We start from the raw sequence: 11,957 nt of genomic DNA on the forward strand, positions 1-11,957 counted from the left end.
CAGTTTAAAAATTCATTAGGATTCTTTGTATGGAGTGTGGGGGAGTAGAGGTGTATTAAGCAACTTGATTGCTTATTCTTATAGTAAGCCTTCTCAAAAACAGTTATAATAGGTTTAGTAGCACCTATTTTGTCACTGTTAAATTTAATAATACTGAAATCATGGAACTTTTCAATAGCGTACTTCTCCACGTTATAGCATATTAGTTGTGAATATATCTCTCAAAATATCATATTTGTACAGTATATCACAGAAAGTATTGTTCTATAATGCTGCCCAAAATGGATCCCCACTTTGGTGTCCACCAACACCTTTTCTGGCACTCACAAATGTTTTTAGAAAGTGGGCAGAGCCAGGTGGAGCTTTTGCACAGGAAAAACTTCTGGTTGGCCACTGGACACTTGCAGCATTTTAAAAATTTTGATTTGGCAGCATCTTCATTATGTGACAGAAAGTAAGCTGCAGCCACCATTTTGTATCTAGCTGCATCTCCTGTGGCCACCACGCCATATCAGAACTTATATTGCATGTTCTGAGTAAATAAAATTAGCCTTTAAAAGCATCCCTCTAATTAAAAAAAAAAGAAAATATTTTAACATACGCAATTTTTTTGTTCTCTCAAAACTTCCAGTTTTTTTCCATTGGAAAAATAGGGGGGTGGGGCAAATGGACAAAAAGCAGTTTTTGTACAGAATCTTTCTGAATTTTTTTTCAGCATCTGCATTTCTAAAGGTCAATCGAACTTTTCCAAACTATAAGAGCAAAATGCCATTTTAATACTATTTTTCATGAGTACAGTCCCTTCATATAGAAAACTGTATATCAGTAAGATGTTCTAACTCATCCTTTTCTTTGTTAGATTATTTTTTACTTGGAGAGGGCTTTTTAGGTAGTTTCTTACTCTATACTACATGGCAGGGGTGGGGTCAGCCCCTCGGGTCTGGTCCTGGGTGTTTCAGTCGCCATCTTAGAAAAGGGACATCATTAATGTCAACGTTTGATTTAATCGGTAGGTAGCTGTATGCATAAGAGCTGGATTGTGTTTGAAGAATGGACTCCCTCTGCTCCAAGTTCTCTTGAGGTCCATGCAGATGTTTTCTCTGGTGAGGAGGGAGAGCTTCTTCCGGTGCTGAACATGCAGTGGAAAGTGGCTACTGATGGTGAGTAACAGCAGTTTAGTATACAGCTTGTAGGCCAGGCATTGAAAAGAAGCTGTTGACCGTATTTATGTGGTGCCCCAAAATGCTGGTGACTGTTCCTCAAATAAAACAACAACAAAAATGGTGCCTCTGTGTCACACTTCGGTTAAAAGCAGATTGCCAGCAGGGGCTGATGGGAATTGTAGTCCATGAACATATGAAGCCCCAGAGTTGGACACCCCTGCCCTAACTGCAAATCTAAGGACAGCTAATTTGTAGTTTATCAATAGGAAAATTAGGTACCTGCATAGTTACCAAAACTAGGAGGTACTCTTGGGAATCAAAGACTTGTTCAGAATGGCTATTTCCATTATTGGGTGCTTCAGGAAACATTATTGGGTGGCATGGAGAGGTCCAGTCTGTGATACAGTGAGACATGGGGTCTGTCCTATTAAGACCGGAGAGGCCCAGATTCAAGTCCTTGCTCAGCTATGGGGGGACCTTGAACCAGTCACTATCTCAGCCTAGCCTACCTCATAGGGTTGTTGTAATATAAACTGAAGGAGAGAAGAGCCATGTATTCCACCCTGTGCTTCTTAGATGACTGCTGGAATAAAATGTAGTACCTGATGTTCAGGATGAAGTTCACACATGGGCAGAGAGCCTTTCTCTTTCTACCAAAAACCCAAACTTCACATACATGCTACAGGGGTCAGTGCTATCAGTCACAGATCAGGAAAGGGAATTGGGCGTCTAAATTGATAGTCCCATGGGAATGTCAACTCAATGCATGGCAGGTGTGAAAAAGGCAAACTCTATGCTGGGGATCATTAGGAAAGGAATTGAGAATAAAACTGCAAAGATTGTAATGCCCTTACATAAAGCAGTGGTGCAACCGCACTTGGAGTACTGTGTTCAGTTCTGGTCGCCACATCTCAAAAAGGATATTGAAGAGATAGAAAAAGTACAGAGAAGGGCAACTGGGATGATTGAGGGACTGGAGCACCTTCCTTATGAGGAGAGACTGCAGCGTTTGGGACTCTCTAGTTTGGAGAGGAGATGTCTGAGGAGGGATATGATTGAAGTCTATAAAATTATGCATGGGATAGAAAATGTTGACAGGGAGAAATTTTTCTCTCTTTCTCACAATACTAGAACCAGGGGGCATACATTGAAAATGCTGGTGGGGGGAAGAATTAGGACTAATAAAAGGAAACATTTCTTCATACAACGCGTGATTAGTGTTTGGAATATGCTGCCACAGGAGGTGGTGATGACCACTAATCTGGATATCTGAACTTGGACAGATTTATGGAGGAGAAGTCAATCTATGGCTACCAATCTTGATCCTCTTTGATCTGAGATTGCAAATGCCTTAGCAGACCAGGTTTTTGGGAGGAGCAACAGCAGCAGCAGGCCATTGCTTTCACATTCTGCTTGTGAGCTCCGAAAGGCACGTGGTGGGCCACTGCAAGTTGTAGAGTGCTGGATAGATGGACTCTGGTCTGTTCCAGCAGGCTCTTTCTTATGTTCTTAATGTTGCAGCTTGTCAGTATTCTAGCCTTTTCCTTTTGACATAAGTAAGCATCTGGCTTACCACAGTATTGCTCAAGAATCATCTCGTAACTTCCCCCTCCCCCCCATCTTGTATTTTGCAAGCAAAACATATTTTCTGACCCATATCAAGCTGTACATGTTGACCAAGTACCTTCATGCTAGAAACAAAAGAGTTCCCATAACTTAGCTGCTAAGTACAGCATATTTTCATGTTTTGTTCATATGAGACAACTTCAGTCTGGCAGGGGCATGGGTAAATGGTTGGCAAACATTGTCTACAGTGGATCAGATGCTTTGAATCTTTCTCCTCCTTTTTATTAGTCTTTTTTGGCTCCTTTTGTGAAGAAACTTGTCATCCTTGCTACTTAACCAATGATTAACAGCAGCAAATCAGGAGCAAACCAAAACAGATCCTAGCTCCTATGGTACTTTTTAGGGTCTCTATTTTACTCTGACACATTGCTGAGATTTGAGGAGGTCTATTTTAGACCCCAAAAAGTTGTGCTATTTCTCTGCTGAACAGCACTATTCGCTGGCACTGTGTCAGTAACAGGAGCTGCCACTGAGGTGGAGTTGTGGGCACCTTGATTATATGATACCAATGAATGCAGAATGAATTGATTCCTAACTGCAGGTGAAATGCAGATCTTTTCCAGATGTTAGAGCAAAATGTTCTGTATGTTAAAGCAGTCCCATTTGAGAAACTGAGCCTGCCCATCCCTTCTGTTTTTCTAATCCAGTAGCCAGGTCTGAGTATAAATGCTGCTTTCTCTCCATGTGGACTAAAAATATCACTTCTTTCTATTTCCTTTCTCCATCCCCTCTTCAACCAGCAAGTATTCAGTTCCTTGGAGGAGTAGAATTAAGTGTGCTGCAGGTGAACAGTAACAGGCAGGTCTGTGCTCAGTTCGATTTTCAAAACAAACTGCCATACCAAGTCAGACCAGATGATGGACGTCCGGTAAGTGAGAATTGAGAGTGCTGTTTTTTTGTTTTACTTTGTTGCTTCCTCCCCTTATTCACCCTAAACAAATACATATCAAAAAGCTACAACATGTATATAGAGTACCAAAAATGTACACAAAACTGTGCAAGTAATTTCATCACAACAGACTGAAGGATGCTTATTTTTCTCTCTCCTTTTTGTATCTGTTTTCCCGCCATTACCACCTCATCTCTGTTGGTTTGTGTGTTTACAGAAGTTGGAAGGGAGAACTATCCAGACAAACAGAGCATTTTGTCCATGGGGGCAGCCTTTAAAAAAAAAGTACTTGCAAGGCAACTCAGACAACTGGGGTTCAGTGACAGCAATATATTGCTTGTCATTGAAAGTGTATCTTTTTTTATTGGGGGAGCACGAGGAGGCTTTCTTCCGTGGTTTTTTAAGTATAAAAGAGCTGGAGGGTAGACTACTGGATTGCCAAAGCTTTGTGTTGGTAAAGACTTTGTAGAAGAAATGTATTTGTAGGAGACATATAGAGGAGAAGTATGTGGAGCTAGATAAATACAATGGAGGAAGCTCTCCCACAGATGTGATTGGGAATAGCTATGGAGAAATCGTTTTCCAACTGACTTCAGCAGAGTAATCCCTGTACGTGGCTGCTCATTAACTACCTTCTCCCCTGGCTTCCATGTGAATGCCGTTTGCAACTGTGGTCCTAATGTCGCAGGAAATCAACACTACATTTAAGTGTATTTGAGCGAGCCCCATTTTGTATGGACTGGTTGCCACCAGCTTTTCTTCTAATGGAGGAAAAGGGAGGAGGGATCCATTTTGACCACCAGGGATCTGCTAGTGATCATGGGACCTGCACGTACAAAAGCCATGTGCACAGGGGCTGTAATATAGAGGTAAATGGGGCGAATAAAAAAGTTCACTGGATCCAACCTTACGTTTGTTACTTTCAGTGGAATTTCTCTTTCAACCACTTTGTGGTGCAACCGGGTCTGACGTACCAAGTGACTGTCTATCACCTGCCCAAGTTAGGCACTGATGGAGACCAAAATAGTAAATCCAAGCCATATACAGTACCAGGTAAGGAACTTTCTTATAATGATGGTGATTATATTTGTTGAGGTGGAATTATTTTACAGGCTGATACATAGTAGACTAGGATTCCAACGTAGATATGTCCAGATGAAAATAACAATGTTGTTTTACTTGTATAGTGCCTACTGCTTAACACAGAAAGTGTTCAGACAGATCATGTCCAGATGTAAAAATGGAAGACACCTAAGAGGGCTGGGGCTGGAAAAGAAACTGGTAGAATGGGAAGGCCAGGGAAAAGGAGTGTGATGAGTATGAAAGGAATGAATATGAAAAGGGGAAAATGAGAAAAGACGCTGAAGAGTTAAAGTGTTCATACTTGACGAGATGGATGCAGTTTTGAAGGTTAAGCATTTGGTAGAGATTGGCAGTTACTTCTGTAATTTTTATTCGTAATACACTTGGTTTTCTAAGCATTGTATACCTTGCATTCATAAATGTAGTCCTCAACAGGGCCTGTACCAATAAAATGGCAGTGCAATCCCACGTCATAAGATTCAAGCAGCAAATGAAATAACAGCAACAATAAAAAAAATAGCAGCATAAAAACACTAAAAGCCGTGATGCCTATATGCAGATTTGGCTTTTTTCCTAGACCAGGGTTGGGAACCTTCTCCCCTCAAAGAGCCATTTGGCTCACCCTCCCCCGCTCACCCCCACCCACCCACTCGCACGCCCCCCCTCCGCTCCCCTGCCCGCTTGCTCGCTCGCGCCCCCCCGCCCTGTCACACACACACCCCCCGCGCCTGCAGGGCAGGCAAAGATGGGTCCGGCGGCCGGCCCCGCCTTGCAACCAGCGGGGCGGGCAGGAGGCTGGGCCTGCGGTGCGGCCTGGCCGGCTGCGGGCGAGGGAAGTGCCCGCCCTGCTGCTTGCAGGGCGGGCGAAGATGGGCCCGGCGGCTCGGCTCATGGAGCCACAGAACAGCGACGGAAGAGCCGCGGGTTCTCAACCCCTGTCCTAGACTAATCTGGTTGAAAGCAGTACCATGTCAACTGTACAATTGCCTCTTCTGATATTTTATACGTGGGGTTTTTACAGATTTAGTCCTTCAACCAGAATTCTAAATTGCCAGTGACATCTTCCTTCCAGCTAATTGATTCATAGATACCTTTCCTTACTGTCCAACACCCATATAACTTCCCTAATCCTGTGCAACTTTGATACTAACCATTAATCACAATGGAAGACTCCTATGAAGTCTGGGGTTCTCAAGAAAAGGAAACCATATTAAGTCAGAATCTTTTCCTTGCCATTGCCAGATGCTAGATGCGAGTGTACATTCAGATTTCTGCATCTGTAGCCACATCCAAGTCCCAAGCCAGCAGGACCTGTTTCAAGTGACATTTTAGAATTGTATTATTTCACTAAGCTAAAAGTGTGTTGGGGATCCTGTCGAAATTAATCTGGAAGATCTCTTTTGTCCAGGCGATCTTTGCTTTAGAAATCCCCATGGCCTGTGTTCAAAATCTGTAATGTTATTCCACAGTTCAGATAAAATACAATGCCTAATCTGTTAAAGTGGTGAGAGGATCTAACAGTGTTCTTATTCAGTGATATGTAAGTTGGCTGCTATGGTTGGTATTGACTGTCTTTAAGCTGAACCACCAATAATTTCTCCCATTTGAATAAATGACTCATTAGCTCACTTTCACTAAAATCCTTCATACAAATGTTTTGTGTAAGAGGCTGGAGTAACCCCCAGCTTGCTCGCTTTAGTTGTCCTTGAGTAGAGAAACTCCATTTCTATTCCCAACCGAAGCTTCATTTTCAGCCACTGCTGATTTGGTCTTCAGATGTCTTAAAGGGTCTCTACTTTCAAGTGGCCTTTTAAGTGCTCCTCCCTTTAAACAGTGACAATCCATTTGGCGAATATATCCTTCTGGACCCTATTATTTTTCCTTACATATATTTCCAAACATAAATGCAACTATTCTAATATGTCGCTTTTTGTTGCAGGTTGCATGGATCCTGCCATGAAAATGACTGAACCATGTCTGCAAAGAGGTAGTGTTTATCCATAAGTGGTGTTCATATTTGCAGAATGATGTGTAGAAAATTACATGTCAGTCTGTGAAGGTCTTGCTGGTTGCAGTATGGCTTAACTGGGACTGAATAGTTGGCCTATTCTTAGTAGCATTGAACACCCCACCACCAAAGAAGCTGGTGTGCAGCTTGGGGATGCTATTAGTTTATATATGTCCAATAATAACATTAAAAGACCCATGCTAGATCAGACCCATCCATCTAGTCCAGGGATCTTCAAACTATGACCCTCCTGATGTTCATGGACTACAATTCCCATCAGCCCCTGCCAGCATGGCCAAGTGGTAGGGCTCATGGGAATTGTAGTCTGTGAACATCTGGAGGGCCATAGTTTGAAGACCCCTGATCTAGTCCATCATTTCATTTCTCAGAGTGGCCATCCATTTGCCGTGAAAAGCCACCAAACATAGCACAGAGGCCAAGGTATTGCCTCTTATTCAGAGGCTTACAGTTCATAGTCCCACCCCACTGATGACTATGAAAACAACCACAACAACAAAAAAGGGCAGATGCATTTTTTACATTTCTTGATAATTTCCGAAGCAATGTATCATTGCTTTCTTTAGACTGATGCCAATATAACAGTTGTATGGGTCTCAGCCAGGCTCCTGTGTCTTTTTCTGATTTAGTTTAAGATCACTCTGTGAAACATTTGTATTTAACATGCAAATACGACTTGACTACCAAGGGGACAAATTTTCAAGTAGATACACAATTCACTAACTGGCCAAGTCTGCTGAAATGTTTCTCTTTGTGTTTAATATACTTTTTAAAACAAAGACAAAAACATCATCCAAAGGTGGAGTCACAGTTAAACCATGTCCTATAAGATTTTACATCTAACTGTATTATTACAGTTTTAACACATAACATGTTTTAAGCATGGAACAGGAAGATTAGATGAATGAATAGTTGTGGCTGATTATTCTCTAACAGAAATTCTAGGGTGAGTTGTGACTTCACAATACAATGTTAAATTTACTGCAGCTATTACAATTTTTTATACAAGAGCTAATCAGGCATAACAGTGCATAAAGAGTGCCAAATAGTTAACATTTGCCAAGCCATCCAACCTCAGCTGCAGGGGGAAAAATGTGATGACAGCATTTATACAGAGAAAATTGTGCCATTTATACAAGAGAATCATGAATCATTTTGGGCCTAACTTCTTTTTCACCAAGAACAATTTCAATTAAGAGTAACCCCTTTGAATCTAATGATATTACACAGATCCAAAAAGAAGCGGAATTGATTCAAGTAACATGATATGGCTGGAAATAATCTGCAGTAATATTAAGTGTGTGCGCGCACACATGGGCAGATGCACAAAGAATTAAGATGTGGCTAGCAAACCCAGGGATACTATAGGATAATTTTTTCAACAAAAAGTTGGACTGGACTCTAAGAAGGTAGTAACTACACAATGAAACAATATCCTGACATAATAAGGACTGCTTGATATATTGTGCCTTATATAATCCGATAAAATAGGCCGTTAGCTGTTGCAGCATAAATGTACTTAACCATATGTTATTGTGACTCCTGCAAGCGTAGAAAATGGTACCATACATATTAGAGCTGCAAAGATCAGGGAAGATTTCAGTTTCTCAGCTCAATGATACAATCATGGGAGGGGGGATAAAACTGAGGTGGGGGAGCAATCGGTAGATAAAGGAGTTAATCCCTATTCCCCTGACACTGCATTATTAACCACAAACTTGTAGGCCTGCAGTATAATAAAGGGGGAATGTTTGGCTGCTGGCATGCAGCAAATTTTGTTCAGCCAGCTTCAGACCTGGCCAATACAATGTGATGCCAAGAGTTTCACCCACATTCCATCAGATAGTGCATAGCATGCTTTACACACTGGGCCCTGAACCTGGAGACTATTGATAGGGAGAGATTCCAGAACTCACTTGAAGCCAAGCCCCAACTGGGCAGTATAATATGAGGGAAGTTTACACCCAGAATGCTATCTTTGGAAGAGTCCCATCCCCCACCCTGATTGAGATGGGGAGACATGGTGCAATCTTATTAGGCTAATCCCCTCTATGGTATTTGTTAAACTGTCAGGAGTTTTTAATACTTCTTAATATTCTTTTCTATATTTTTTAATACCTAGGAAAACCGCATGCCCTGGACCTGGATAACCCAGAATAGCCGATCTCATCAAATCTCAGGAACTAAGCAGGGTGAGCTCCTGGTCAGTATTTGGATGGGAAGGCCACCAAGGAATACCAGGGGGGCACTATGCAGAGAGACAGGCAATGGCACACCATCTCATCTTCAAAAACCCTACAGGATTTGACAGCCAAAAAAAAAAAAGGGGAGAAGCGCCAAGGATGTATATTCTGATGGTCTATCTTCCTTGGCTGTGGGCTGCCTGATTTTGCTTGTTTGGGGGATTGGCCACGGGATAAACCATTTTACTATTAGCATAGAGTCACTCTTTCTGATTACTACTCTGGAATATTTTTTATCAAGTTGTTTTGCTTTCTTGAGTCTCAGTACGGCTGAATGGCTTCGTCACTGAGGGGATGAAAAACACCATCTGTGAAAATTTTCTGTTATCAAAGCCCCATATAAACCTCTTAGGGAGTCATATAAAAGAAGATTCTGAAGGACTGTGTTGTATACATTTGCGAAGCACATATTGTGGTAAATGTCCTGAGATATGATCTGAAGGCATGAGACAAAAAAAGTGACTCTGCTGAAGCTAAGAGGTCTGGCTGTGGTTAATGCCTGAATATGAGTATTGCTTGGAGAAAGGTGCCTGGCCTTCAGTTCCAAGAAAGAAAGCCAGAAAATAGAATTGCATTGTGTCAGAAACTGCAATTAAATAAGAATGGAAACAGACTCGGTTCCATGTTATTTCATCTCAGTTTCTGATAGTATATATACTTCAATGCAGTTATTTCAATTGCCTTTTGGTGTAATACAAATCCCTTTGTAGCATCTTATATATCAGCCATTGTTGGATATAAGATACTGAGCCATATAGCTACCAAGGGTCTTTGATTATAATACTTTCATTGTTATAATCAGACCGCCCAGTACATTTATGAATCTCCCACTGTCCCATTTTGAATTGAGACTGCATATCTATGTGAGTTAGGGTAACAAGTAATGCTCTTAAAGAAAGTCAAGGGAACATACAATCTCACAAATAGTAAAGGATTAACAAACATTGCCATAGGCATATACTTATTGCCATTAACAGTAATCCCCAACATGAATATTCTTTGGGTGGTACAGAGATATGTAGAGCCATAGGGCTCTTGACACAATTCCCATTCTATGAAACTCTTAAGAACAGGAGTTCTTAGCTGATCCATAATTCCCTGGTGACAGTCCCCTAGTCTTTCCTGCCAATACACAATCCTTCCTGCAGATATTATAACAACTTCTTGTGTTCCTGAGCCCCTTGTGACATTTTGCCTCAATTTCACTTTTTTCTTTCATCATTAAACTCCATCACCTTTCGCCTTTCTTCATTAAACTCCATCACCTTTCTTCTTTCTTCATTAAACTCAATCTTCAGTTCCATTTTTCAACCCACCATCTATTTTGTCCCACTTCTTAACCTTGCCCTCTCTAGAATATGTAGCACCACCTAGATTTTCGGTCACCCTCCTCATCTCTCCCCACAACGCAGAGATGTTTTGCTTCAAAAGTATATGCCATATTAGACAAGTTAGCCTTTAATGTTCTGCCACTTTTTGTCCATTTACACGTACTAAATAACATTGCTATTATTTAAGAAATGCTTATCAAATACCACATGTATCACTTGATCATTTAGCTTCTCAATTAATTATATACATTTAAGAGTTTTCTAGAGGCTCCTAAACCTCTTGTAGCACTAATGGATAAAGAGGTGTTAAACCCTGTAAATATGACAAGATTTCATGGTATTATGGTTGTGTAATATCTCATTGAAATATACACACAGAGAGATGCTATGCTTATATTCTGAATTACCCAGAGCTTCCACATCAACAATCTTCTAAAAGCATGGTATGTTCCCCTGCCAATAGATACTTTTTATGTTTGATATCTCTATGTCAAAGATGCCTCTACTGCAGACAAGTTTGATGACTTAAAAGTGTCTGAATGAATGAGGTTACACTGTGCCTTCCTTCAATATGTATATAAAAAGGGGTGAAATTCAGCAAGTCAAGGAACAAAGAGTTTATATTGTAATTCTGCCCAAAATCCAAGATCACATAGAGTTTGAAACAGAATGATTTAACCCATTTCTTCATTGATCTCAACAATTATAGAGGGGTTCATCCTAACAAAATAGTCCGGTTAATCTTGACAAAATATGAGCACCTACACTTCTTTTCATATTAGAAGATGGACCCTGCACATCTTTCAAGATCCTCCCTTAAACTTTATTTCCGCTATCCAGTATAAATTATTAGTTCAATATGATTAAGTTTTTTGCACACAAACTTCTTTTCCATTGCTTGGAGCTATTAATTAACTGAATACTCTAAGGTGCATGTCAATCAAGAAATAAATTCTTCCACATTTTCTCCTCCCCAAACCTAGATAATATTATCTATCTTAAAGACATTCCCAGGTATAAATATTTATCAGGTCCCACAGTTTTAATAAATCTACTGAAATCATGACGGCTGAATCGCCCTTGTAAATTACAGCTGTACAGTTTGTAACCATAATGTAAGCCTGCCATAGGTGAAAGATCCAGTCTCACTTTCTCACATATTTTGCATAAACAGAGTGAATGATCCACAAAGGAGCTAGAGAATTGCCTTGGTGTGAGACAAATGTATATTCCTGTATGATTGCATTTTTAACTGAGGAATTATGTTATTTTAAAAATTGCTAATAAATTTTTTAACAATGTCTAGATTGGTTATCTTAACTCTGTTTATACATATCCCCTCCTCTTGACACCTGATGCTACAAGCCAATTTTCCTGCCACAATATAGTCACACATTACTTAATATATACCTGAAATGGATTTCCAGTTGCACCCCCATTAATGTAAGATATGTTTAGAATCCCAGCTGTAACTTGCTCCCAGAGAACAGGTACTACTCAACTTACCAAAACAGCCCAATCCTAAAACTTGCTGATCCAATATTTACATGCTCACAATAGGGCATACCTATTGTTACCACCAAGTGAGAAAACCAA

General features: G+C 40.6%; 1 protein-coding gene across 1 annotated transcript; it reads left to right on the plus strand.

Moving 5' to 3' along the window:
• Positions 1–995: 995 nt before the first annotated feature.
• Positions 996–9,052, plus strand: LOC125435137 (interleukin-17 receptor A-like). Its single transcript, XM_048501201.1, has 5 exons — positions 996–1,160; positions 3,530–3,657; positions 4,605–4,731; positions 6,701–6,748; positions 8,910–9,052. Exons 1-5 carry the CDS (start codon positions 1,022–1,024, stop codon positions 8,945–8,947), a joined length of 480 nt encoding a protein of 159 aa, XP_048357158.1. The 5' UTR covers positions 996–1,021; the 3' UTR covers positions 8,948–9,052.
• The last annotated feature ends 2,905 nt before the right edge of the window (positions 9,053–11,957 follow it).

Source organism: Sphaerodactylus townsendi, linkage group LG06 (genome assembly GCF_021028975.2).
Source record: "Sphaerodactylus townsendi isolate TG3544 linkage group LG06, MPM_Stown_v2.3, whole genome shotgun sequence".
Classification (NCBI taxonomy): domain Eukaryota; kingdom Metazoa; phylum Chordata; class Lepidosauria; order Squamata; family Sphaerodactylidae; genus Sphaerodactylus; species Sphaerodactylus townsendi.

What these genes read in the sequence shown, in the direction of transcription:
- LOC125435137 (XM_048501201.1), top strand. Translation starts at nt 1,022, where the DNA reads ATGCATAAGAGCTGGATTGTGTTTGAAGAATGGACTCCCTCTGCTCCA. An exon ending in GTGGAAAGTGGCTACTGATG is followed by an intron (nt 1,161 to 3,529) that starts GTGAGTAACAGC and finishes CTCTTCAACCAG; the next exon opens with CAAGTATTCAGTTCCTTGGA. An exon ending in GACCAGATGATGGACGTCCG is followed by an intron (nt 3,658 to 4,604) that starts GTAAGTGAGAAT and finishes TGTTACTTTCAG; the next exon opens with TGGAATTTCTCTTTCAACCA.